Here is a 27,898-nt window from a genome sequence, read left to right on the forward strand (position 1 = left end):
AAAGCATATATTTTGTTGGCTAAAGTCCACCTTTTTCCTTGTGACTTTTTTTTGTTATTCTGCACTACATCCTTTACTAACGATGTCAGCACTTCCGAATCTAACTTGTCTAAATTCACTCTTGACTTCGCTATATTCCTTATTGTTTTTTTTTGCATTTTGTAACTGTCGCCAAAGCCTCTTCTCTTTAATTGTAAATGTTGATGAAGTATCTGTAATAAAAACATTTCCATTAGTAAAAAAAACAACATTAAAGCAAATTGAATTGAATGTGTAGTATGTGTACGCGCCAAACCTATATATTTGACGTTGCTGCGTAAACTGACCCACAAAAATATACTAGCATCGCATAGTATAGACTCTTTCATTGTCAACTCCCGGTCCCCACATTACACGAGCCAGTACTATTGTTAAAGTATTTAAAAAAAAAACAGCATAATTATTTCGAATAAAACATGAATTTTTATTAAAGAAAACTTATTTGTAATAATAAAAAGTACCTATTCCATAACTTGAATACTTATTTTGACGTATATTCAGAAACTTTAATAGTAACTTTCTTATTAATTTGATTGACAGTGTTAATATTTCACACAAAATAATGTTTTGAGACTTTTATCTTGTAACGCATTTTAAATATTGCAATGTATGTTTTAGAGGAATTTCGATTTTTTATAATTAATTGTATACCTATTCACANCTACTCCCATTAGAAGAGGAATTCCACAAGGGTCAATATTGGGGCCAGTTTTGTTCATTTTGTATAGTTCCGATATTATTCAGAGTATACGCAATTGCAAATATCAGTTCGCCCGCAAAGTTTGTTGAGAGCAGACGTGTTATTCGTCGTGACAAGAGTGCCTTAAAGTGACTGGTTCAGTTTTCGTCATTGTGCTTTGTGACATAAGTGTTGATATTGTCTGACAATCGGTTCGGCTTAGCCTACCCCACTCAACGAAGATTAGAAGACAACACTATACATCTGCTTCATTCGCACATACTCGGCTCGCTTGCGAATATGACCGAACGCACACCACCGAAGTTCGCCTCTAACCCGAACTTATCAACTATTGAAGCGACAATGGATGACTCATTTATAAATACGCGTAAACGCAAGCAACCGGATGATGACATCGATTTACGGATGAAACTACTAGAAAAAAAGACGGATTTTATGTTCGAAAAATTTACTCGTATGATTGATGAAACTACAGCCTCCTTAAAATCAACTATAACTTCTGAGCTTACTAAAATCTCGACCTCCATAGATGCCATGAACGCGACGATCACTGGCCTGCGTTCAGACAACGCTGGCTTCAAGGAATCACTTAATGACATAAATACCCGATTAGCCGAGATGGAAAAATCGCTGGGGGCCGTTGATCTGCGACAGGACACATTAGAGAAACGAATGAAGGAGGTAGAAAACCAAATATCTGTAACAGCTANCAAGATGGGATTGCTCAATTCCAGTGTTGGAATAGCTGAGTTCTTCAGCCGAGTTCCTTTGGCATTGAAGGATTCAGGAGTGAAGTGCCCACCACAAACAAACTTCAGTTGGTGTAACTTTTCAATAGGTACATATGCTAAGTCTTCTATGCCAGCATTTTTAACCCACATTCGACAACTGAAATAAGAAATACCTATTAGAAAAGAAAAAGAATAACAAACTGAAATTTATTCATCAACTAATTTCTTTTAGTATTGTTATGCAATTCATTTGCAGAGTACGAAACAAAATACTGAAATTAAAAATTGGTTATGGTTATTTACTGTATGATTAAANCCGAGATGGAAAAATCGCTGGGGGCCGTTGATCTGCGACAGGACACATTAGAGAAACGAATGAAGGAGGTAGAAAACCAAATATCTGTAACAGCTAATATACCTAACTCTATACAAACACTTGAGAACAAGTTAGCAACAATGGAACAACAGGCAAGAGACTGCAACATAGAAATTGTCAACTTGCCGGACAGACGGAATGAAAACCTTGTCAATATCGTCATGAACCTTGGAACAGTAATCAAACAACAGATACTGGCGTCAGATATAGTCGCAGTACACCGAGTACCTCACGCAGACCATAAAGACACCCGTCCTAAAAACATCGTGGTCAAATTCACAACCAGGGTGCTACGTGACAATGTTCTTTCCTCAAGTCGCTCAATGAAAGGACTGAGTACCGAGCAACTAGGTATCTCTGGGTCGGTACAAAAAATATTTGTGAACGAACATCTAACCCTACAAAACAAGCGTTTGTTTCGAGAGTGTCGTGACAGGGCCAAAAAATTTGAGTATAAATACGTATGGATTAAGCACGGAGTTATACTGGCACGTAAGTCAGATACATCACCGGTGGTCGCCATACGTATGGAACAAGACATTAATAAAATCAAATAATCCTCAACTAGTAAGGTATACTCGTAATCATACACACTGGCCATACCTACCTAGACAATATGTGTTTATTGTATTATTATTCCTCCATTTTGTATGCCTAAGCTTATATAATGTCACTGATATAATACTAACTAAATGTAAGTTATTTTGTAACTCTAACTCATGTGAACTAAAGTGTGAAGATAACTTTATTTCATATTTCAAGGTACAGGGTCGCTCATATCTCAAAAGTAAAGAGCTCGGCAGTAATAACCTCCATATAAATACTAGTAAATATCACCTAAATAGTCTACAATTGCTAAAGCTATTAAAAACAAAGGATCCCTTACTAAATAAATCAAGTACACTGTGTGTAGTTAAACATTATTGGAATTACTTGTCATTATCCTTAATTTTTTTCTACCCGACAATTACAATTAATGCAAATGTAAATGGCACCAACTACTTTGTCTCAACAAAATTAAATCTGTCTAACTTTTTAAGCATATTAAATCCGCTAACTTATATATCACTTTACTTTCCCTTGGCATGTATAACAAATTACTTCTTCAATTTTAACTGTAAACTTATGAACACTATTTACAGAAAACTGTTTATTATCAGTAATAAAATTCGATAGACATAATAACACTAACTCGTTATCTATTTATTACCAAAATTGCCGAGGAATAAGAACCAAATTAAATACGATCTATATGAACATTCTATTACATACTTACGACGTTATCATTCTAACTGAGACATGGTTACACCCTGACATATCTAACAACGAATTTATTGACTCCCGTTATATTGTATATCGTAGCGATCGAGACCGCGCGACCACGCATAGGCGGGACGGCGGCGGCGTACTGGTGGCCGTGCTGCGCGTGCACCGTGCCGCTACCTGCTCGCCGCTGCCCCCCTCTGCGTCCCTCGCGTTCCCTCCCGTAATCGATCAGATACTCTTAGAACTAGGCGTAGGGAATTCTCGATATATTATTGGCGCATTATACGTGCCCCCTCAAGTAAATAACGAGGTATACAATGAATACTTTGAGAGTGTGCGGGACTATTTACAAATGGCAGAGATTGCTAATTTCTGTATAATAGGAGACTTCAATTTACCGTATATTGAATGGTACGAAGACGGTGCACACTTGAAACCTATACAGTCAAGCTGTACTAGACCACCTAGCTCTTATTTATTAAATTTTATGTCTTTATTTAACTGCTTACAGATAAATACAATAAAAAATGATTTACAGAGACTGCTTGACTTATGTATAACGACCATTCCTCATAGTCTAGCTTATTCTACACCCATATCCCTAGTACCTATAGATAAACATCATCCACCTTTTTATGTTTTAATTCCTCATGATAGCGGCGAGACTCATATACCTCGCAAGCCACAGACGAGATACTGTTTTAGAAATGCGGACTACGAATCGGTTAATGGCGATATCTTAAGTATTGACTGGGACACTTTGTTTCACGATAAATCGGCTGAATCGTGTGTGGATCTGTTCTACGAGTCTATTTATAATATTGTACGCAAGCATGTTCCTGCTAGGGCTATTTCAAACTCACATTTCCCAATTTGGTTCACTCCATCGCTTGTTCATATCTTCAAAAATAAAAAGAATGCTTGGATAAAATGGAAAAAATATCGCAATGAATCGGATTACATAACTTTCAATATGTTTCGAAATAGATTTCGAAAGGAATCACATTTATGTTACAATAGATATATGAAACATGTCGAGGATAGTATCAAAAATAATGTAAAATTCTTTTGGACTTATATTAAAAATCGTAAAAATACATCAGATATTCCTAACAATATGCAATATATGAATACTACAGCTGAAAACCCGGAAGCCGTGTGCAATCTTTTTTCAGCCTTTTTTCACTCTGTATTTCAACCAACACAAGTTTCTGATAGCTACAGCACGGAGGATGTTAAGGACTTAGATTCAAAAACTCGTACTGAAAACATCATAAGCGAAATAGTCTTATCAGCTGATAATGTATTAAAAGAGCTTAAATATTTAGATACTACTAAAAGCGCAGGTACAGATAATATCCCACCTATATTCTTGGTAAGAACTGCAAAAACAATATGTAAGCCGCTACACGAATTATACAATAAGTGCTTAAGGGAAGGTGTGTGTCCCAAAGTATGGAAAGTCGCCAGAATCACACCAGTACACAAAGCCGGTTCTAAGAAGGACGTCGCAAACTATCNTGATTCCCTGCGCGCAGGATTCCTCACAGATATACGACTGCAACGTGCGGCTGCTGTTCAGGCTACACGCCGCATTACCGGCTGACACCCTCTCCGGGCATAGGGAGAGGTGAGTCATCTTATTATATGGAAGCTGATTCCCTGCGTGCAGGATTCCTCGCAGATATACGACTGCAACGTGCGGCTGCTGTTCAGGCTACACGCCGCATTACCGGCTGACACTCTCTCCGGGCATAGGGAGAGGTAAGTCATCTTAATACAAAAGCTGATTCCCTGCGTGCAGGATTCCTCGCAGATATACGACTGCAACGTGCGCCTGCTGTTCAGGCTTCACGCTGCGTTACCGGCTGAAACCCTCTCCGGGCATAGGGAAAGGTAAGTCATCTTATTATATGGAAGCTGATTCCCTGCGCGCAGGATTCCTCACAGATATACGACTGCAACGTGCGGCTGCTGTTCAGGCTACACGCTGCCTTACCGGCTGACACCCTCTCCGGGCATAGTGAGAGGTAATTATTGTCTAGCAACTTCATGCGCTACCATCCTGCTCGGTAGCAGAGCTCCACGGTAACAAGATGTGGCGGGGACCAGGTATCAAGATTTCAACAGGTAGCGGGGAACTACGTGCTATTGACCTCGTCCCTGTCACAGTCTATCTACCGCAAGACTTATCATCATCATCGTCATCATCTCAGCCATAGGACGTCCAGCGCTTTCCCGATACCTTTATGATGTCGTCGGTCCAACTTAATAATACTTCTGACCACCTCAAATTTCAACAAGATCTGGACCGATTTACGGAATACTGTAATAAAAATAAATTAAAACTAAGCTTGAATAAATGTNCAAGTCGAATCCGCTGGGTGAACTTGATGGGCGAGGTTGAAGATATCTACTTACACTTGGCCTGCGGATGAATATGGAGAAAACAAAGCTTATGTCCAATGTCCATGTTGCGCCCTACCAGGCCTGGCTCACTCCGCGCGGTACATCCGATAATTACCTACAGCGAAGCGCCCCGCCGGCGGGTATTATATCAGTCGAGTGTCACGCGCTCGCCCGTCAGGACGCTGGCTTGCGTTTTAGTATGATTATAATTCTTAGATACTACTAAAAGCGCAGGTACAGATAATATCCCACCTATATTCTTGGTAAGAACTGCAAAAACAATATGTAAGCCGCTACACGAATTATACAATAAGTGCTTAAGGGAAGGTGTGTGTCCCAAAGTATGGAAAGTCGCCAGAATCACACCAGTACACAAAGCCGGTTCTAAGAAGGACGTCGCAAACTATCGACCTATCTCCATTTTACCCACTCTTGCGAAGCTTTTTGAGAGGCTTATACATAATATCGTATATCCTCTTCTCCACAATAACATACTTCCACAACAACACGGATTCGTCCGTAGACGTTCTACCGTTACCAATCTTGTAGTGTACACCAACGATTTATTTCACAATATAGACTCCAACAAACAGACAGACAGTGTGTACACCGATTTTCAAAAGGCATTTGATAGGGTAGATCATAAAATATTACTAGAAAAAATAGCCTATAATGGTATACGGGGGAATCTGTGGAGATGGTTCAAATCTTATGTGACAAATAGAACACAAAAGGTGGTAATCAATGGGCATGAATCCGAAACTGTCTCTGTAACTTCTGGTGTCCCACAGGGCTCAATTTTGGGCCCATTCCTTTTTGTTGTTTTCATTAATGACGTCACTGACTGCTTTAAGCATTGCAACTTTTTATTATATGCAGACGACCTTAAGATATATCGTACAATTAATAATACTTCTGACCACCTCAAATTTCAACAAGATCTGGACCGATTTACGGAATACTGTAATAAAAATAAATTAAAACTAAGCTTGAATAAATGTAACTGCATAACTTTTACAAGAAAAAGAGTATTTACAGAGTACAACTACTCAATTTGTGGTGTCAATCTTAATAGAGTACAGCAAATTAGGGACCTAGGGGTTACACTAGACTGTAAACTTACGCTGGATTCACATATTGAAAATATTTGTAACAAAGCATACAAAATGTATGGTTTTGTCATGCGATCTGCTAACAATTTTAGGAAACCAGCTACATATCTTCATCTTTACAAATCTTTAATTCGTTCTCAGTTGGAATATGCCATATCTATTTGGGATCCTTATTATAATAAATATTCTGATAGTCTAGAAAGAGTACAGAAAAAATACCTAAAGTGTATGAACTATAAATGTTATCGTGGCCGTTTACCTTATTCTGGATTATTGGAAAGGTATGAGTTGCCCTGCCTTAGAACTAGAAGACTGTTATTGCAGGCTACCCTGCTTTATGATTTTTGTCATAATAAATATGATTGTATCAGTATTACAGATAGGATAAGATATCAAGTACCGAGTAGGCCACGCATGAGAGCCTGCCGTACTTTTAAACTTTTTGCTAAAGATATATGTCGGACTAATGCTGGAAAGCGTTCACCATCGTATAGACTAGCGCAGATATATAATAAGTATTTTAATCATATAGATATATTCTCTTCTAAAATCAGCACATATAAAAAACTTGTATTGGATAAATTAACAGAAGGCATAATGGTTTGAATGTTGGACTTATAGTCTTTTTCACCTAAGATGATCCGTATGACGTTTCGAGTTTGAAAGATTTAGAGATGTCACATAACTAAACCATAGCGATTTATCTATCGATTTTTTTCGAAGAGTTAGTAAAACCTACTTTTAGAGAAATATTTTGTATAGGTGTTATTTATCAAAAAAACATGTTTTTTACAATTACAAATATTATTGTAACAATTTTTTATTGATAATATTCAAATTTCATGGTTCATGTTCAAAAAAACGATTCCTAAAAAGTACTGGTTCTGTTTCTTTAAATTAAAAACCATTAATTTATTTTTAATGCGTTTATTAAAGTCAATAATCGAAAAATATAGTTGATTTTTGTGATGTTTTTAATAACTAAGTATTCACTGCAATAGATTAATGAACCGCGGAAATAATCGATTTTATTATACAAGAAATACCCCAGCACTAAATCTATTCCGTTTCACACATTGCGTACATGAAATAAATGATATTTTTACATCGTATTTAATTAAAATATAATCAATAGACTCAGATTTTACTGTATATTTGAAGACAAGGTAGTTATTTTTTTTTTATTATATTGCTAATAAAATACAAATATTTTTTCAAAAATATTCTGCATATGTAGTATGCGTAATATGGATAACCTTGAAGTGTCATACGGATCATCTTACGTGAAAAAGACTATAGTTGTGGTTCCGGGAGAAGTCTTGCTTACCCCAGCGGCTAAAGAATGTGCAAAGCATTGCCAAATAATAAAGAAAGGTGACCTACCCTCTACAGAGCCCATTATCACCCTACATGTGGTCTTTTTTAGTTTTAGAGTAGGCGCACACCGTTGATTTTTCGTCGGTCGATAGTTTAGTCGGGCAGTTGATCAGTATGGGCATGTATGGGAGTGCGCACACTACGCCGATTCGATTTGGCCGATTCTTCATACAATTTAAAATCGGGCACAACTATCGGCCAACTAAAAATCAACGGTGTGCGCCTACTCTTAGTGGTTATGCCCTGCCTCGCCCTTTAGGGAGAAGAAGCCGACATAAAACCTGTTTTCCTACCACGGCTATGATATGCCCAAAACATTGTCAAGCGTTAAGTTAAACATGACCCTTAGCAGTTGAGTAAAAAAGGCGATCTACTCTCTACATGTAGATTTTAGTTAACAAATGTATCACGTGATCTCTTGGTCAGTCTTTAACGGTTTTACTAATAAAGTAGTTTTTCCAATAGGCAACAACACCGGACCACCTTGACGCTTTCGAAGCGCGAACTACGCCGTCGCCGCAGCCCGACCCAGTTGTGGAGCGTGACAGGCTCATTGAACACCTTCAGAACGAGCTCAAGAGGATGAGGTGAGGACTGTAAGGCTACTCCGAAACGCTGTACGTAGTTCCGGGTCTAGCTGTCACTGTCCCTCGTGCTGGCATCTCGCTTTGCGTGAGAAGGATAGCAATAGTTGAAACTTCGGATAACGTTTTTCGGAGCTACCCCGCTGGAAACTAGACCCTGCGGTGAAGCTAGAGGATGCTTATAGCCCTCCTGTAATAGAGCGAAGAGAGTGACTGAGATTGTTGCGGCGCGTCCTATCAGCACTTGCCATATGTTTGCCTCAAAGCGCTAGTAAGGAAAAAAAATGATGTTGGGCTTTCAATCTTCTATGTAGTCGGCTAATACTGTCCAATGAAAATTGTTGCGGAACTGTTATGAGACCTTGTTTATTGTATTTTATCTAGTACAATGGGCTTGTATTACTCACATCAATTTTGTTTACAAACAACAACAATTTCAACCTCTGTAGATTTTTCTTCATATTTCGTTCTTATCTCGCAGGAACGAGATGGTAGAAGAACGTAACACAATAGTGACTACGGCCAGAGAACAGTATACGCGTCTTGGGATGGAACTGAGAGAAGCTAAGGTGTGTATGTTCTAATATAAATTTTACTCATTTGAATTAGGACACAAAATACAATATGAGGTTTTCTTTTGCAGACTGCATTAGAAGAAGAACGACAACGATCCAGAGTGTTATTAGAACAAACCCCCGAAATAAAGCGTAAGTATTCTTCTTTTAGTAAGCGTAGAGTGGAGTAGATATACCGTTGGAGGATTTATATTAAACTGGGATTTTAAAATGTTCACAGAAAAACTATCAGAAACAGAAGAAAAGGCCAGAGTAACAGACGAGAAGTTCCAAAAATTAAAAGGGGCGTACACACAGTTGCGAGAAGAACATATCACACTTATTAGACAAGTAAGTTATTACATTATTATACTTGTCAAAAGATAGTCAAGATTCGTGGTAAATTAGTTTTGCCTTGTGTAATTCCCCTTTAACGAGGAACTGTGTTAGTGCTATCTCAAAAATTGACTTCGTTTAAAAGTTTACGTTTCTTTAGAAAGCCGAGGTGGACAAGCTATCGGCTGGCCTGAGGGCGGCGGCGGCGCAGCACGAAAGCGCCAAAGTCGCGCTGCAGCAGCAACTAAATGACAGGATGAAGTGAGTCTTTATTATTATCGCAATTAGATTCAAATTACAAAGAAATATTTATAAACAAATTCACAACTCCATAGTCTTTAAGTTATTAAGTACATGAAAGCATACATCAGTGGTACGTATAATTCCGTATAAAATAACATTTGTGTTTTCTCTAGGGACGTAGAGTTGCTACAACAAAGTGCATCAACAAGCGAAGAAGTCGAAGCATACAAAAGCGAACTAACGAACCTCCGGTCCGAACTGGAACAGTCCAGACAAAAGGAGGTCGAGCTAGAAACGCTACGAGCCTCCATAGAGGCGTTAGAAATAGAAAACAAAACCGCGAAGGCCGAACAAGAGGTCAAACTCACGGCTCTCACCAACGAACTAAAAGAAACGACGGAGGCATTAGAAAAAATAAAACAAGAAAAAGATGAAAGAGAAAACGAACTTAGTAAAACAAAAGAAGAATTAGTGGGGCTTAGAGAAAAGAGCACGGATCAGTATAAGGTCGTGGTGGAAGAGAAAGAGGCGGCGGAGAAACGAGTCGCTGAATTGATACAGCAACATCAACAAGAGAAAGAGGTTAGTTATCTGTTTTATAATAATAGTTCAGCATGTACATATTGTAGAGTAAGGGCAGCAGTATAAATGCATGATAACTCAGTACTAATTAATTAACTGCATGATCATTGAGAGAGGCTTGCGTTCAGCAGTGGACTGGTACCTGATACAATGATGATGAAATGATACTTTGTTATTGCATGTAACTTATGTAAACAGCTTTATATTCAGTAAATAGGGTCTGAGCTCATTTTAGTATAACTAACCAATAGAAGCATACTCATTATACATTTAACCTTTATTAGGAACAGATAGTTTGCATAAATAAGATGCAAGTAGAGCTAGAAAATTTACAACAAAAATTAACAGTTTCGGAAATAGACTTCGCACATCAATCCCAACAATTAAAAGACGAGATAGATGCTAAAAATAAAGAAATTGAGAACATAGTTAATACAAAAGATATTGAAGTAGAACAAGCACTGGGAAAAATTACGATCTTACAAAATGATTTAGAAACCAGAAAGAACAATTATGATTTGAAAGTAGAAGAACAGTCTGCAGAAATTGCAAGGCTCACAAACGAACTAACTATTTATAAACAAGATAGTGATTCCATGACAAAGGCATTAGCGGCTGAAAAAGAAAACATTGAAATAAAATTAAATGAAGCATCACAGAAAATTGAACATTTAGAAAAAGAAATCACAGAAAAAGCTGATGTTTTGTCAAAATTAGAAATATCATTAACCGAAACGCAAACGAAAAATGAATTCAGCTTACAAGAATTGGAAAATATAAAAAACAATGAGATATCGAAATTAAAAGATGAACTGGCGTTCACTTTAGAGAAGAAAGTTGAATTCGAATCCAAAGTAAATACAATGGGCGAAGAAATGAATGATCTCCAATCCAAATTAAATAATTACATTCAAACCATTGAAGTTCAAAAGACTGAATTCGATGCAAAATATAAAGAAAAAGAAATTGAAGTGACTGTACTGAATGACAAATTACAAAATATAGTAGAGTGCAAGGATGAAATCATAGAAAATTTAAAGAGTATGATTGCCGAAAAAGATAAACAAGTGATTGATCTTAATGTAGAAGTTACAAAGCTTTCTGAAACAGTTCAGCGGCTTGAAGAAGAACTAAAAGAGACGCAAGCAGAATTAGAAATTGGTAGAAACGAATTTATAACTTTGAAAGAGGAACACGATGATATTGTTCTCAAAAATGAAAGCAACTTAGCTCTAAAGAATAAAGAATTCAGAGATCTCACTAACGAAAACTCTAAAATTAGTACCGAGTTACAAGAATTAATAACAGAAAAGGCAAATCTCATGCAACAAATCAGGGAAGAAAAACAGGTTGGTTTTATTAATGTTTTGTGGCGTCCTATCTTATAAGTGTAAAATATTGTTTATTAAAATTCAATTAAATATGTTTGCTAGGATTTTGAATTAACCAAAAAAGGTATGGAAGAGGAAGTCAAAACTTTACAAGACAAATATGAAGCCGTTATCAATGAAAAGGAAACTCTAGTCAATTCTCTAAATTCTGATATAGAGAATATCAAATTGGAATATGAACAATTTAAAATTGAAAAAGAAAATGAGATAAAAACATTAAACGAGAAAGTTTTAGAACTAGACGCAGTTATGACTCAGCAAATTCGTGAAAAAGATGACAGTATAGATAAATCGGAGTCAGAGAATAAGATACTGAAGGAAGAGTTAGAGGAGTTAAGAAGTCAAAAGTTAAAGGAAAAGGAAGAAATGGATTTAATTATATCAGAGAAAGAAAAAGAAAAGCAGGTTAGGATACTAACTTAATGTGGGGGTACATCGTTTCACTAGATACATATCCATATCGCTTGGACGGTGAAGGCCGGTATAATTTCATTTTCAACTTAGATCTTTCGGAGCATCAAAACGCAAAATACATTGTATTTAATGTCGTGTCGTATTTTCACAACCGTGTTGTGTTCGTGTGGATGTTTTATTTTGTACAATTCTTAATTTCGCTATGAAAAAAATTACTATAATATTTTATGGACTGCCTTGAATTTTAGTGAACTCTTGATTCTGTATTAGTCTTTTTAGATATTATGTGGTCTATTGTACAGATGTTTAATTTACTTTTCTTTTGTGATTTGCACATTTACTTAGTGGCATGAGTATTCTAATTGCATGTTTTATTTTATTCTCTTTCCTCAACTACGACTTGGCTCGGCGTCTGAATGCTCTGCAATTCTGCATTCTACAAACTGCATGCTCTGGTCTACTGCTGGACTCGCTTGGCCAAACGGATCTCGTATTACGCTAAGTATCTCTTATTTTCTTTGTGAATTCCTTCATTCACTTCTTGGATTATACCGTAATTAGATGTTGGAAGCTAAAATAGAGCGTGTGGAGGGCCAACGATTGAATGCTGAGTGTGAATTACAGGATTTGTTACAACATAACAACATATTGGAAGTGGACGTTGCATCGCTCAAAAAGCAGCTCGAGGAAGCCAAGAAGGAGTTGGAAAAACGTGAGTATTTAACATATTCCAAAATTCCGATATATCAAACTTATGTTTAACAGTTCAATGTGAGATTTCCTCATTTAACGATTATTGGCCGTATATCATGTTCAAATGGCAGCTAATTAATTGATACTTGTAAGTTTTGAAAGTATTCACAATACTAAAAATCTGGCCTTATTTGTCTCATTTTGAATTCCATCAGAGAGCACAAGGATAGTGTTGTGTGCCGGAGACGCGGCTTTGGAAGTGACCTCTGAAGCGCTGACAGCGCTGGACGCGTGCAACGCGCAGGAGTCCAACCGGGCGGCGGCCGAGCTAGCGGCTAAAGCGCTGGAGGATCTCGCCAGATACAACGAGGTAAACATTGTGCAAAAAGTTACACAAAAATGACTTAAGGAAAACTGAAATTAACAAATGATATTGTTAAAAGGTAAAAGGCAACGAGGAGTCATTGGCGAGATCAGCTATGCTGGCCGCGCACAACGCAGCACAACTCTCGGTGTATGCTACCGAAGTCTCCAACTTATCCACGGATATATCGTTAGCTGACAGTAAGTATCATTAAGTACCATTTATATTGCGCATCATATATCCATAATATCTTAGGAAGCGTTTGACGTAGCACAGTACAGCATGACATCTATACCATGTTTCCCTCTGCGCTAAAGATCTTTCGTATTTCTAAATAGAATTTTATACCCTTTGATACATTTTTGTAAACGACGGCTATTCTGCGTCTTATAAAATCATCCTTTGTTTCAGAACTCACGTCAGACTGCAGGACAATGTTGACGGCCACAAAGCAATGGATCGAGTCGTTGAAGAGTGGTAGTCCAAGCAGCGCGTCTTATGAAGAAGCCCGCGAGTTGGTTCTTAGTGTAGCGGCGGCGGCGGCGGCGGCCGGGCGGCCCGCGGGCGCTCTTAGTGTGGACGATGAGCTGGCTGGCATGGACCAGGCTATCGAGGAAGCCGCTTCGCAGATTGAGGTAACGCGGTTACTTTTTTCGTTAATCCTGTAAAATTTTGATGCCTGGCGGCAGGTCCTGTGACAAGCCTCACAATCCGTTGCCATTCCTCCCGCACTGCAGCCTTTCTTGTGCACTCGTAGAGTAGACCATTGAGTGCGGTTTTGACCTGGTCAATCCAGCGTATGTCCCTGCGGTATGAAGTGGTGCGGCAGGAGTGACATGTGGCGTGACAGAGTTGTCCACGATATACAAGTGTAAGGCCTTCTCCACACTAGCGTCTTCTGAACGTCGTTGTCTCGCCAGCGTCATCGCGGCTATCTTTAAAATAAATACGCGTTGCCATCGCTGCGTATATCAGACGTTCGGTAGCCACTCAGCATTGGCGGCGAGGCGACGCTGCGCGGACGCAGTCTCACGGCACGGCATTGCTTGTTTTCTTAGTGCATTAAAAACGCACTAAAATGGCTTCTGCTTTTGATTAAAACCTTTAGAATACTACAAGAACGACGTCAATATTTATCCTTTTGCCTCCAGGAAATGCTGGCAGCCAGTCGCGCTGGCGACTCGGGCGTGAAGCTAGAAGTGAACGGCAAGATCCTGGATGCTTGCACTACTCTAATGGCCGCCGTCAAGCTGCTGGTACAAGACGCTCGGGCCTTGCAGACCGAGCTCGGGGACCCCAAGACGCGTCTCAAGATGTACCGGAACAACCCGCAGTGGTCCGAGGGGCTGATATCCGCGGCCAAGGCGGTGGTATTCGCGGCGAAGCTGTTGGTGTAAGTAGAGAGATCTTATTTTGTCATCTAGCTGCTAGTGCAAGACGCGCGGGCCCTGTAGACTGAGCTCGGGCACCCTACCACGCGTCTCAAGATGTACCGGAACAACCCACAGTGGTCCGAGGGGCTGATATCTGCAGCCAAAGCCGTGGTGTTTGCGGCGAAGCTGTTGGTGTAAGTAAAGAGATCTTATTAGGTCGTCAAGCTGCTGTTACAGGACACTAAATGCGTTAACTTCGTTTCCCTATCTTGTCGAGACACATTACCTGGTTGCACAAGTCGTGCAAGCCAATTAAAAAAAATGCTACATGTACTATTATTTTTATTATAATTAGGAACTCACTCCCTGAGACTTATATTAATTATTAATAAACAAATTTGGCTATTCTTTTGTTTCTCTTTTTCTTCCTCTTAAATAGATTTTGTTACCGTCATATCTAGAAGGCCGGTACAGTTGCATTGGCGACGATGAACCGCTGGCGGAATAAATTCGGAGCTGGATCCCATTATGTAAGATAGCTAAAGTCTGCGTGGACTAATAATAATCGGTCGTCTTTACTACAGGTCATCAGCGGACGAGGCAGTAGGCGCGGCAGGACGACTAGAAGGCGTGAGCGCGGCCGCGCACGAGGTGGCCGGCAGCACGGCGCAGCTCGTGGCCGCGTCCCGCGCGCGCGCGCCGCCCGCCTCCGCGCCGCTGGCCCGCCTCACGCGCGCCTCGCGCTCCGTCGCCGCCGCCACCGGCGCCGTCGTCGCGGCCGTGCGCGCCGGCTCCGCGCTGCGCCACGACACAGGTCAGTACTGGCACGAGGCGCCGGCAGCACGGCGCAGCTCGTGGCCGCCTCCGCGCCGCTGGCCCGCCTCACGCGCGCCTCGCGCTCCGTCGCCGCCGCCACCGGCGCCGTCGTCGCGGCCGTGCGCGCCGGCTCCGCGCTGCGCCACGACACAGGTCAGTACTGGCACGAGGCGCCGGCAGCACGGCGCAGCTCGTGGCCGCCTCCGCGCCGCTGGCCCGCCTCACGCGCGCCTCGCGCTCCGTCGCCGCCGCCACCGGCGCCGTCGTCGCGGCCGTGCGCGCCGGCTCCGCGCTGCGCCACGACACAGGTCGCTCATTGGAAATGAGGGCTATCGTTTTAGCGCTCACCAGTTAGCGCCACTGTAGAGTAAGGTCCTGTCACACTTTCTAGTAGCGAAAACAGTGGCACCAACTGGTGAGCGCTAAAGTGGTAGGAGGACTATCGCATTTGCACTCATCGAGATGGCGCCACTGTAGAGTAAGGTCCTGTCAATCGCCAGGGGTGCCAACTGTTAAGTATAAAAACGATAGCACTCATTAGAGTGATATCGCTCTCGTTAGAACGACATCCGTTAAGAATGTAACATCTGAGAAGACGGCACGGTCATCGGGCGCCCGTTAGATTCGATCAACGAATCTTTGAAGGATATTAGTAACAAGATTGACGCCCGTATTCACAAATAACTATTACTATGAGGTCTCACAGTGCGCGTGTACGCACAGGGTGACACACGAACCAATCACAGAGCTCTATTCAACGCTGTGCGTTCGATTTGCTGCTTCACTTAAGCAAGCATCGTTTATGAAAACGGGCATGAGAGTGTGATCAAATACCGATAATCACTAGAATAAAAATCTATTGAAGACCGCGATTCGGCAAAGATGGTAAACAATTCCAGTTATGTGAAGTAAAGAAATGCGAAAGATTGCTGGCATAACCGAAGCCTATGTCCAGCGGTGGAATAAACAACTCCAACTATATGAAGTAACAACCTTCGAAAGATCGCTGGCAGAAGCTGGATGCCACAAACCGAAGCCTATATCCAACGGTGGATTGTTATAGGCTGATGATAATTTACGGGACTATTCCCACCTCTCGTTCCCACCACTGCAACTCGTGTGTAGCCAGGATCTACAGCTTGACCGCCACAAAAACCCAACCAATGAAGGTCAAGTTTGTCCCGGGGGAAAGTTAAACTGTCATTGGACTAGGCTGATGAAAATGTTAACGATGATGAGTTTTAATTTATATCCTATTAACGTCAAGTTATTTGTTGCAGAGGCTCTGGACACATCAGCGCTGACGCTGACAGCCACGCGGCGACTGGAGATGGAGAGCAAAGTTCGCGCTTTGGAACTGGAAAGCGCTTTAGACGCGGAGCGCGCGCGCCTGGCCGCGCTGCGCAAGCGGCACTACCACCTCGCGCAGGCCGACGAGGTAAGCGCTTTGTTCCCAACGCCCTGTGTTGGTAATGTGGTTGGGACCAGAGTTCGAAATTATCAAGATAATTACGCTTCATGATAATTATCGGATAATTATCAGATAATTATCAATAGTATAAGATACATTTGTCATATTTTTTATAAGAAATGTTACTTTATGTTTTTGGTTGCTGATTGTTGTCAAGTTATCCATCGCTAGTCGTATAATGATTGGAGATTAGATAAAATTTTGACGCTAGATAACTAGTGATCATTTTGGAGCTAAATATATAGGGTTTATAACTATCTATGTTGATTATCGCCCACCACTAGACAAAAGTGCGGAAATATACGTTCGAAAACTTCGATTACAGTTGCACTTTCACTAGCGCATTTTTTTGTTATTATCAACCGATAATTATCAATCTGTTATTATCACGATAATTATCATTGATAATTATCCTTTCCAACCCTGGTTGGGACTATATTCTGCTGCCTTTTTTTTTCACGAAATTAACATCGATTAAACATTTAGGGACTACGCTAAAACTGCGCGGGTGCACGGAACGTGTCGGACGCCCGCTTATTAAGTGGTAACAGTGGCGTAAATATACCATCCGTGGCTCGTGGCAAATTATGTGCATGGGGCCCTTGGCGTATCTAGGTCCAAGGGCCTAGGGTTATTTTTCAGGGGGGCCCCGGGACGGCGTGCGCTACTCTTAGAGCTTGCGCGAACGGGTGACTTTTGTCACCGTGACAGTATTATCTTTCTCTTTTATAGGTATAGTTCCAAAATACTGAACTGTCCTATGCATGACATTGACAGTGGGGCGCCACCGTCAATACCGGATCGCTAGTTCCGATTTTTGCCATGTTGGAAACCATATAGTTGAACGATGGTAGCGCCCCCCTGTCATTGAGTTTGGCGGGACAGTTCAGTGTGGGTCATCTATACTTTTAAGACACAAACAGAAACAGACAGAAACATACTGTCACAATGACAAAGTCACCCGTCCGCGCGAGTCCTTACTATTTTTCGATACAGCAAAAGTACGTGCGCCTACGCGAGTTTTAACGAGGGCCTTATCGCGTACGAATTAGCAACTTCATACAGCGTTGCAAGCCCTAAAATACCATCAACGGATTTGAAACTCCTTAGCTCTTCATAGGCCAATATTATGTAAGCATTTACCCGTTAAATAGCGGCTCCAATAAAATTCCACGACGAAAGATCGTTACTTTATTTAATTGACTTGGGTAAAGTAACGAAGTATGACGCCTGACCTTGCTGTGCCATTAGTTGAAACTCTATTTTTTTCGGTTCATAACATAAATTGGTCAAACGGTCACAACAGTCACGCGATAAATGGCGTGAGCGAACCTATGCTATGTAAATGCCTAAATTTTTTTCCTTATTTCGTATAAGTGCCGTCAAGGAGAAATTTTGTTTAGTTTGCGATTAGCTAAGTAAACATTTTTGTTGCAGAATGGAGGTATCACCAACGGAAAGGAATGAGCGATTCGCAACGTTTTATCGGATGATCCCCTTATCAGCTAAACAAAGTCGTGGGACGGATAATGAAACATCACTTATCAACGGCTATCTAAAGGTAGACGCCTCCTAATTGTGCATTTGATTCAAACGAAACATTCTAAATTGCATTTTTATACATACAACGAACTTCATAGTATATTTAAACGCATGAATCTTGTAAACGGTCTGCCAGAAAGGAAAGCTGAGCCATAAAAATCTGAAATAAGACAATTTAATGCTTGTGGATTTACAATTTAATGCGCATTTTGGTGTGATCTAGCTGCTCAATCAATAAACAAGCACCTATTTTATTGGAAATAAAGCCCCTTTTTCTTTATGTTTGAGAGTAAGTGATTTTATAACATTAAGATGGTGAGATGGATAGGCTGATGGTTCATGTAATAATAATTATGGTTTATATGAACCTTGTGGCTCATGCAATTTATTATGTATTTTAACGTGTAATGAGAGAACACCAACATAACTAATTAATTAGAATGTGATTAGATAATGCCGTGTTAGTTATAGTTTTATAAATTACGCCTAAGTATAGACAACAGTACATAAAATATCATTTTGATTTATGGCATGCCACTTTGACTCTCAACAACACGCTTTTCTAGTTTGGTACCTACAGTAATAATTCCGGGCGTATGAAAATTTGACAGAACGTAAGTCGCGCGGATAATAATTCATATTTTTTGTAACTTAACGCAATAGACGTCTGCCCTACAGTTGCATGTGTTGAGTCAAGACTGTAAGTAAATAAGTACCTTAACTACACTAGGGTAAAAATGAAGCAGCATATGGCCCAATCACGTGGAATGTCCAGGAGATAGTGTACTCTCATTCTTATAGCTAGTGCTATCAATGTCAGCGGCGTAAAATGTGGCATGGTGCGGAACAAACGTACTATCGGCAACAATGTTAACTACCCATTGCCGGTCAAGTCGTCTCTTTCTACCGCAAATAATCACCATTTGATGAGAGCGAGAGCAAAAATGGAAATGGATAGTTAACACTGTGGCCTTGTGTACAGCGACAGCACGTCAAATTGTAAATTTTTGTTGCGAAATAGCATCTACCACAACTAATTAAGATGCCGGTTTGAACACTGCACTGTTTCGCATCATGGCTAGGGACATTGTCCCCTAATAATCGAGGTTTTATAACGTTGGGCATACATGCCGGTAAACTGTATTTTATATCCCCACGAAAATTTAGCACTAAGAGTAAATCACGAGACTAAGCTTTAAGCGATAAGACTAAGTTTGCAAATCGTGAATTGTGTTTATATTGTATAGAAATATTTTATATCTAATTTAACTTAATTATTTACACCGTTTTTATTACATGTAGAGTTTTATAGCCTTAATTTAGAAATGTGTGTTAGGTAAGCAATTAATGCAGTTATCAAAATCATGTTATAAGCTATGACAAACTGATTGTTCAATACAATACATAATGACAAAATCGCAATTATTATATTTATTGTATTCGGTGTACCTACAATTATTATTATGACATTTACTAATAAACTTAATGCATACCTACGTTGTCTTTAATTTTTACCCAAAATGTTCATCTGGGGTAGAAAACCCACAAACACTATGGTTTGAATGTTGATGTTCAATATGCATAGTGACTTATTTATGACTGACATGTTTTATAACTATACATACATATAAATGCTAAACACTACACCTGCCAGACATGGAAATGAAACCAAGCTTTAATGCTTACACATATTTCGTTTAATTCGCTGTATCATAATACTGCTAATACAAACTAAAAAAAGCATGGCAACATTTTGTAAATGATTACATCATTACAAATCTTACAACATATATCAGATTGGTAAGATAAACAAACAAAGGACTACACAAAACAACACAGGGCATTAGGGTCTACTATTTGGGTTTACTTAAAAATGCTCTAACGGAATGATACATTAAGATTACACTTAATAGGTTATTAGCAAAGTAATTCAATCAAGTTCAAAGTTTTAACACAACCAACTACTAGTTATTCAATAAGTACACCAAGTGTTTTTAAAGAAATACATTTTATCACAAACCAGTGGAGCTTAACTTGTGCAAAGTAATTACTACTAGTAGGCATTACAAAACTTTTCATACCTAAATAAAAAAGGCCTTTTGGATATAATAATAAAACATTTAAAGCTAGGCCAATCAATCGCTGACATGATCATCTAGTGAGAGCTGCAAAGCTGTGCTCGATGTGCTTGCAAGTGAACAAGTGTAATTAAGATTATTGAAATTAATTTATAAAAATATGGAACTTTTTACTTTTGTTTTAAATAACCTATTTTAAACATCATTTAGTATTACAAACACCACATCACTCGCTGTGGGAGTTGAGCATACAGTCTAATGCAAGAAGCCATCACACACTCGCTGACGAAATTAGAACTGATATCAAAATCTTATGACGATGGTAAATCCTTCAAAAATTTAGCACCACATGTTGGCTTCTCACTTTTATCAAATACTGAATTTTCTTTAAAAATAAATAAGATGATAAACCTGAACAGCATCAATATCTGATCCTTTAATGGTAATTTGACGGAATCCCTCTACACTACACAATCTCTCGTTCTTGCATGCGCCCATGATGTATAAAAAGTATAATATACAATGTGTAAGTGAAATAATGCAAACTTTAGACATCCCAACTGATTTTTGTCATATAGCTTATCTATATGACAAAAATCATAGTACATAAAGATGATAAAGATTACTATCAATGCAGAAATTGTCTTTTATTTATATCTGATAAAGAGTTTATATTGGAGCTAAGCTCACCATTTACTCTTGATTTGCATCAGTATTTGCATTGATTCAATAACACATTAAATGGCTAATGAAGAAAAAAAATATACATAAGTACTTCATCAATTAATTAATATTCAACTAAATGTTTTATTTACTTTGAATTCTTCAAAGTTTTCTATATTTATATGTGTTATAGTCAAAACTCATATTAGGTCAAAACCACTTATGACTGTAAAAATCAGGCAAAGTGGCAACACAATAATATTATAAAGTATAATTTATCATATTATGACAATTTCATACTACAATAGGATATAGTACAAATAACTGAATACAAAAATTATCCTGCAATCAAGTAATAGATTTGACATACAGATATAGATTTAAAATTGTTTAGACACATTGCAGGCAGATATTTTGTTGAACAATTGATTTGTGTTGCTTTAAGATGAGGAAAAATTCGAGAAAAGTAATAGGGGAATTGCAAAAGATTTTGGAAAGGATCAATGTACATTTTGGTGTTTGCAAGGATGTTACAGCGGGGGCTCGTCCCACTTGAGATGCTTTTCAGGAGTGAGATGTACGATGCGGACGTGAACTGCTTGGTTCTTCTCAAATTTGGGTGGAATGGGGCAGAGTCGGTATATCACTTCATCTCCTGGCAAGGGCACATACTCTCCTTCGATGCTGAAATTAGTTAAATCTAAATTAGTATAAGTTCCTGTCACTAATAATTACTAACAAATTCTTGTATCAATGGCTTAACAAAGTAAACACCAAGATTAATTTGATAGATGTAATTAAGCAAAACAATTAGTGCCAATTTTATGTGCTTAACACATTTGTGCCATTTGCCATATTATTAGTGTTAGCAGACAATGTGTAGATTTAGTAAAAAATCAAGGCCATTATAATTACACTACCCATGTAAATTACAATAGGAACCTCATCCATGAGTATTTAAATATTTGTAGGTAAGATTCAAACTAAACCAGAATGTTCTTATTTTTCAAAATAATCTTATTACATATTTCAGAAACATTAACGGGAAGTTATAATTAGAAAACATAAAACATAACTCAGCAACTGGATCCAAACAATGAATGAAGAAAATTGATAAATTAGGTCAGTTTAATTTGGTCTTGTACAAAGAATAGCGAGTGTAAACAACATTCTGATTTAGTGCGCCTTGTTTTATAGGCATTGTGTACTGTTTCTGTTTGTGTTCCTGGTACATGGACTGTTGCCAACTGAGGTATTAAAAATGTAAACAACTTGAAAAATTGCTAGTAGCTAATGTTGAAGATAAATCGTATACAACTGTCACACTTTAATGTAAATATACTCACTCCGAAATGTGCACGAAAAGATCTTCGCCGCCCTTTTCTGGTGATACAAAACCGTGGCCCTTTTCACGGCAAAACGACTTAATTTTTCCACTTTCCAACGGATTTCCTAATGCCCTTTCAGACCTAAATAAAGACAATAAATTAAGGACACAGAAAGCGATAAATCGGATAAATATTTTTTGTACAGTGATTAACTTACGTTGACGCAGTTCGGTTTCGTCGAGTGATAATTGGGCTCGGAAGTTGTAAGTGGGAATTGGTTTTATTTGGTGAATCATCACTGTTGAACCCGTAATCATTAGACATGATTACTTTTACACAAATCAATCCGCTAGAAATCGGAAAAGATTAAATTATAAACGTTCACGAGAATGGAAAACAAAATGTCAGATGTCAGAATGTACTAGCTCAGCCTCAAATCAAACGTCATATTGAGCTGCCAAGTTTAGTGATGTGTGTTACTGAAATGAGTTAACAAAAGAGCTAATGAAAGAGCCATTCAGGAATCTGTATAGACCATTATAGTCAGACGATTCTGAAACGTCCAGTGGCAGAAATAGGAACTAATAACCCAGTATTGGATAGTAGCACCACAATAGCGCCTCCTGGCGTTTTCATAGCTGGAACGCTGGAACTGTTCAATGTTGGACAACTATAAATCGGGTTCTATACATCAAAGTGGGATTGGGACTACTAAAATTAAAAGCTACAGTCGTATAACCAACGTGATATATTTTTTAAGCATTTTGTGATAAACACATAATGCGAGTTAACTTGAAATATAATGATGGATTGTAATGATCATTTACATGGTCGTGTTTAATATTGCCTTGTACATGCGTGACAATATCACGTCATCAAAGTCCCGTAGTCAATGAGAGAAAGCATAAACATTCTATAAGCCACTATTTAACTCGAAAATATGAAGCTTCTTAATACCCAAATAAAAGTACATGCATGCCCTACTGCCACATTTTGATTCGTGACCATGTCTTTAGAAAGGCCATTCTGAATCCTTCAATAGCTAATGGAACGTAATTATTGTCATTTCCACATTTTTAACGAATCGAATTAAAACGATAAGGACTCTATAGACAAGTGGTAAAACGTAACTTCCTTCCGTAAAACGTAACTTCCTTCCGTAAAACGTAAATTCCTTTTTGTGTGTAGTTAGTACTTCGCTCTGTAAAGCGATTTCAAAATTACAACTATCACGCACGTGTTGCCACTTGTATAGGGTCTGAGTTTTAATTAAGACTTGTCTTATTTGTTGTTATAATAAAAGATAGAGGATAGGAGATATTATATTTTATTTGTATGAAAAAATGAACATACTTGAACAATTATAATAATAATCGTATTTTTTTTATAAGACCGTGCTCACAAGATGCAAGTGTAAAACAAATTACATACATATAAAATTAACAAAAGTCCTACATTTCTCTAAATGAGTCTATTTTGCCTTCAGTCTGTAATTTTTCATACAACCACAAACATTATTAAACCATTTATTAATAGTTATTTTTAATGCCTTATATTTTTAATGATAACGATATACATTTCAAATGAAACATTTTCATTTATATTAACAGCATTTAACAATAATAATTTAATATATTATTATAATATCATAAAGGGTAGGTACTTAATAGTAAGTATGTATGTATGTACCATCGGCAATAGTGTTAACTATGCATTGCCTGTCATGTCGTCTCGTTCTATCGCAAAGAATCACCATTTGATGAGAGCGAGAGCAAAAACGGAAATGAATAGTTAACAGTGTGGCCGTGTGTATGAACTTAGTTCCATTTAATTAGGGCAATTTCTTGGATTGTTGGGCAATGACACTTTAATTTTTGGAATAGGTATGCCCTCCCATTCTCCCTGTAATAGATAAAATAAGAATTAAAATACATTTATTTAATAATCAGATGAGTCATCTAATCTAAGTCAAAGTAAAGAAATTATACCTGAAATCTATTTCCATCAGACTTATTGCATTGCATTGATATAGTAGATTCAGTATATAAAGCGTTTAGGGCAACAACCCTTAACGGTGTCCAAGGTTTAATGGCTAAATAATTATCTCGAGGGCTAGATTTAAATGAGATAGATATGTCATCCCAACTGCAATAAAGAATTATATTTAAAATTAATCATTTAAAACCAATAGTGAAATGAAGAAGGTAGTTTCTTAGAACTACGGACTTACTTTTTCTCAAATTCAAAGTATTTTTCTAAAGCAGTATTAGAGATTGCACTTTTACAAACTTCCAACTGTGTTGCAGGATAGTAATGTAAATAGTTAACGCACATTTCATCCGTAATAGCATGTCCTCCAATCGTTGCGTTAGTTTTTTCTGTCGTTCTATATAAACAAGTTGTCTGCAGATAGTCCCCCTTCAAAAATAAATGTAATATGCGTACAGGTTTATAAAGTACAAAATTAAATATAATTATTATAAATAGCCTAATAAATATTATTATACACACAGGCAGTATCTTCACTGGTCGATGCAATATCCTAATTTCTTGGAAATGAGTTGAATAGTGCATGTCCTTATTGATGATTGGGAGTTCTATTCCTTGTCGAAAATGCCGTGTCCACACAGCTATACCAGTCAGATGTGTGTGAAGTTGACTACCGAATACTACAATTCCATGACGTGGTATACCCTGTAATTATAACATCCATATTTATAAATAACGATGTCACACATTTATGATAGTTCTACTTTATAGCATGTATACTAAAATTTATCCGATCTGAAGGGATTACAAATACAATTATTACTTATTTAATAGATCCAACATTGAAATGATACAATATTATGATTTTAAAGCTCATTTTATTATCAATGAAATTATATTATTATGTACTTACAACCCCAGTGCATTGTGGAATACAGTAACCAGTTAAAGGGAATGCTTTTTGTCCACCAGGGATTGCCATTTTATCCGTATATTCCAAACCAAGTTCCATAATTGCGGCATCGTATCTCCGTCTTTTTGCTGTGATGTGTATGCTAATTCCCGAACTATCTACCCAATCTGCAACATATTTTATTTTCATAATTTGTGGACCAACAGCTCCAACGTTAAAATGAGCAGTAACGGGTCTCACCTGATTTTAATTCCGGATTGTTGTAATGTACTTCAAGCATAACATATTTGTTTGCATTTGGTCCTCCAAGGGGTAGCCCTGCTTCTTGTGGATAAATGAATGGAGGTGCTCCCATTGCCCATGCTGATTTTACCTGTTGGATGATGCAATGAAGTTATTTTTATACTAAACTAGCTGACCCGGCGAACTTTGTTCCGCCTTAATGGCAATAAATAAGCAGACTTTTTTTTAATTTCGAACGGGATAAAAAGTATCCTATGTCCTTCTCCTGGCTCTAAACTACCTCCCTGACAATTTTCAGCTAAATCGGTTCAGCCGTTCTTGAGTTATAAGCGAAGTAACTAACACGACTTTCTTTTATATATATAAAGATAAATAAATTGTTGCATAATTCTAAAAGGTTTCTATAATTATAATATACATAGATTACCTTAGAACATAGTTTAGTAATGTCTGGTCGTTCTTTAGCAAAACAATTTCCCTCGTAAAGTGGAATGTCTGTATTTGGATCTGCATCGCAATAGAAAAGTTCCATGTGGTGCACAAGTCCTTCATTACCCTTAGTAATACTTGATTCAAACTGAAAAAATATATAATATTTTTTGAGTGATATTTCGAACAATTACTATAATAAATTGAAGGCAATAAAACTCTCCAAAATATTAACTGAACCTGTACGATATGATGTTCGCGTTGAGTAACGTAGTCTGGAAGTTTTACCACTTTACACCAGTATGTAGTATCAGCCCCCGGTACCTTCAAGTTGTTGTTCGTAATTTTTAGTTCATGTGCATTTATTTGCGGCATTCTTGGTGGAGTAAGAAGGCGAACTCTTATAAAACCACGATTTTGTTTTGAAACGCCTGTCAAACATAGGCCTTGAGATGAAAAAAGTTTATCCGTTCCACGTGCCCAGACGACATGAACAGTCTCATCCTAAAACAATTGAGTTATTATTCCATTAGGTATTTCATAACAGATATAATGATAATTTAAATTAGAATGGCAAGTATTCACCTCAATAACATAGTCGTCATTATCACAAGTGTCGAACAAACGCTCAAAAATAATACTTCTGCTTTTACTGTCCAAATAGAAACCCTCACAATCTTGCTTCGCATCTATGAATAATTTTCCAAGATCATCAGCATGCATATCCTGTTAAATAAAAATAATAAATTTAAACAGCAAATAGAACATTCATGCGATATAATGTTTATCATTTCGACTACGAATACGAATATACAGAACTTTTAATTTTAAAATAAATCAGGTGTTACCTCAAAATGATCTTGCCCTCTGTAGTCCGTCCATAGAAGGCAAATATCAGCATTCTTTACTTCCCCTCTATCAGAAAAACCTAAAGCGAACCAATTAAATGCAGGAGCTTTTTCTGATATCACTATTTCAAATTGGATTCTGCGAGCTAAATAATCCACTCGCCATTTCAACAGTAGCTCACCGTTTGGGTCCAACACTGATTCACTTTCGGCCAATCGGCGCTCTGCACAAAATGCGGGAAAAATTTGAATAGTTTTGTTCACATTTTACATTTTATGATTTTTAAAACCACAGAAATAAAATAACTGAGTTATATAAAATTAAATAAATAGTTACTAACCTGGTTTTTCACGTAACAAAAACGAATAATGGGAACATATAAGCGTAAAAAATACAGCTGATATAAACTTGACACGCATTTTCTACTATTGTCTAGGCGTAGCACATTTTAAAATAAACTTCTCGAAACTGACTGGAGCCAAGTGTTTCCGACGACAGCTTAGATGATAATGGATAGAGCGCCAGCTGTCCGGATAACTTAATCTGGGAAAATAACGAGCCTGTGGCCACCCCCAGCCACCTCGGGGTGACACAGGAATGCGGTGCAATCGGGGGTACAGTCGGCGAGAAAAGTGTTTAGATATTTTTTATTTACTTTTAGGATCACCTAAAAATCAGCTTAAAAGTTAATATTTATAAAACAACACAGCACGTAATAAATTAAATGATAAAACGTAACATGGCAAGTGTGTGTTAGAGACAGAATTAATACTATACTTACCTATACTTACTTAGGTAGCTTGCTATCTCGTTACTATTATTGTGAATAACTTAGTATTATTTCATCCTATCCTACTAATATTATAAAGGCGAAAGTTTGGATGTCTGGATGTTTGTTACTCTTTCACGCAAAAACTACTGAACAGATTTTTATGAAACTTAACAAAATTATTGTTTATAACCCAGATTAACATTATAGGCTATAATTTATGACGATCTGTGACAAACTAAATTTCACGCGGGTGAAGCCGCG

The 27,898-nt window shown here is 38.0% G+C and overlaps 3 protein-coding genes across 4 annotated transcripts; 1 reads left to right on the forward strand and 2 right to left on the reverse strand.

Annotated features, from left to right (window-relative positions):
• The first annotated feature begins 1,357 nt into the window (after window positions 1–1,357).
• Window positions 1,358–19,776, forward strand: LOC114350255 (putative leucine-rich repeat-containing protein DDB_G0290503). The gene is made up of 20 exons (XM_028300973.1): window positions 1,358–1,533; window positions 3,209–3,422; window positions 4,567–4,742; window positions 5,051–5,135; window positions 8,476–8,597; window positions 9,076–9,163; window positions 9,238–9,301; window positions 9,390–9,499; window positions 9,645–9,745; window positions 9,901–10,309; window positions 10,594–11,658; window positions 11,743–12,105; window positions 12,676–12,826; window positions 13,023–13,177; window positions 13,251–13,371; window positions 13,583–13,806; window positions 14,323–14,564; window positions 15,129–15,358; window positions 16,641–16,798; window positions 18,269–19,776. The coding sequence occupies exons 1-20, from the start codon at window positions 1,358–1,360 to the stop codon at window positions 18,296–18,298; spliced, it is 4,284 nt and encodes a 1,427-aa protein (XP_028156774.1). The 3' UTR covers window positions 18,299–19,776.
• Window positions 19,777–20,069: 293 nt separating this feature from the next.
• LOC114350254 (cold shock domain-containing protein CG9705) lies at window positions 20,070–22,872 on the reverse strand. Its single transcript, XM_028300971.1, has 3 exons — window positions 22,660–22,872; window positions 22,461–22,583; window positions 20,070–21,798 (listed from the first exon to the last, which is right to left on the reverse strand). Exons 1-3 carry the CDS (start codon window positions 22,764–22,766, stop codon window positions 21,645–21,647), a joined length of 384 nt encoding a protein of 127 aa, XP_028156772.1. The 5' UTR covers window positions 22,767–22,872; the 3' UTR covers window positions 20,070–21,644.
• A 1,232-nt stretch (window positions 22,873–24,104) lies between these two features.
• Tbh (tyramine beta hydroxylase) lies at window positions 24,105–27,432 on the reverse strand. Of its 2 annotated transcripts, XM_028300961.1 has the most exons (12): window positions 27,206–27,432; window positions 27,047–27,088; window positions 26,865–26,944; window positions 26,602–26,742; window positions 26,257–26,520; window positions 26,015–26,164; window positions 25,585–25,717; window positions 25,345–25,511; window positions 24,954–25,136; window positions 24,673–24,860; window positions 24,431–24,587; window positions 24,105–24,344 (listed from the first exon to the last, which is right to left on the reverse strand). In XM_028300961.1, the coding sequence occupies exons 1-12, from the start codon at window positions 27,282–27,284 to the stop codon at window positions 24,270–24,272; spliced, it is 1,659 nt and encodes a 552-aa protein (XP_028156762.1). In that variant the 5' UTR covers window positions 27,285–27,432; the 3' UTR covers window positions 24,105–24,269. The 2 variants fall into 2 exon arrangements, with proteins under 2 accessions (XP_028156762.1, XP_028156761.1); XM_028300960.1 differs by having other exon boundaries at window positions 26,865–27,088.
• Between the last annotated feature and the right edge of the window lie 466 nt (window positions 27,433–27,898).

This window comes from Ostrinia furnacalis, unplaced genomic scaffold, assembly GCF_004193835.3.
Source record: "Ostrinia furnacalis isolate ACB-3 unplaced genomic scaffold, ASM419383v2 OfSCF0831, whole genome shotgun sequence".
Classification (NCBI taxonomy): Eukaryota; Metazoa; Arthropoda; class Insecta; order Lepidoptera; family Crambidae; genus Ostrinia; species Ostrinia furnacalis.

What these genes read in the sequence shown, in the direction of transcription:
- LOC114350254 (XM_028300971.1), bottom strand. Translation starts at nt 22,766, where the DNA reads ATGTCTAATGATTACGGGTTCAACAGTGATGATTCACCAAATAAAACC. An exon ending in CGAAACCGAACTGCGTCAAC is followed by an intron (nt 22,584 to 22,659) that starts GTAAGTTAATCA and finishes GTCTTTATTTAG; the next exon opens with GTCTGAAAGGGCATTAGGAA. An exon ending in CTTTTCGTGCACATTTCGGA is followed by an intron (nt 21,799 to 22,460) that starts GTGAGTATATTT and finishes AACTAATTTCAG; the next exon opens with CATCGAAGGAGAGTATGTGC.
- Tbh (XM_028300960.1), bottom strand. Translation starts at nt 27,284, where the DNA reads ATGCGTGTCAAGTTTATATCAGCTGTATTTTTTACGCTTATATGTTCC. An exon ending in TTACTAAACTATGTTCTAAG is followed by an intron (nt 25,718 to 26,014) that starts GTAATCTATGTA and finishes ATCATCCAACAG; the next exon opens with GTAAAATCAGCATGGGCAAT. An exon ending in CAATCCGGAATTAAAATCAG is followed by an intron (nt 25,512 to 25,584) that starts GTGAGACCCGTT and finishes AATATGTTGCAG; the next exon opens with ATTGGGTAGATAGTTCGGGA.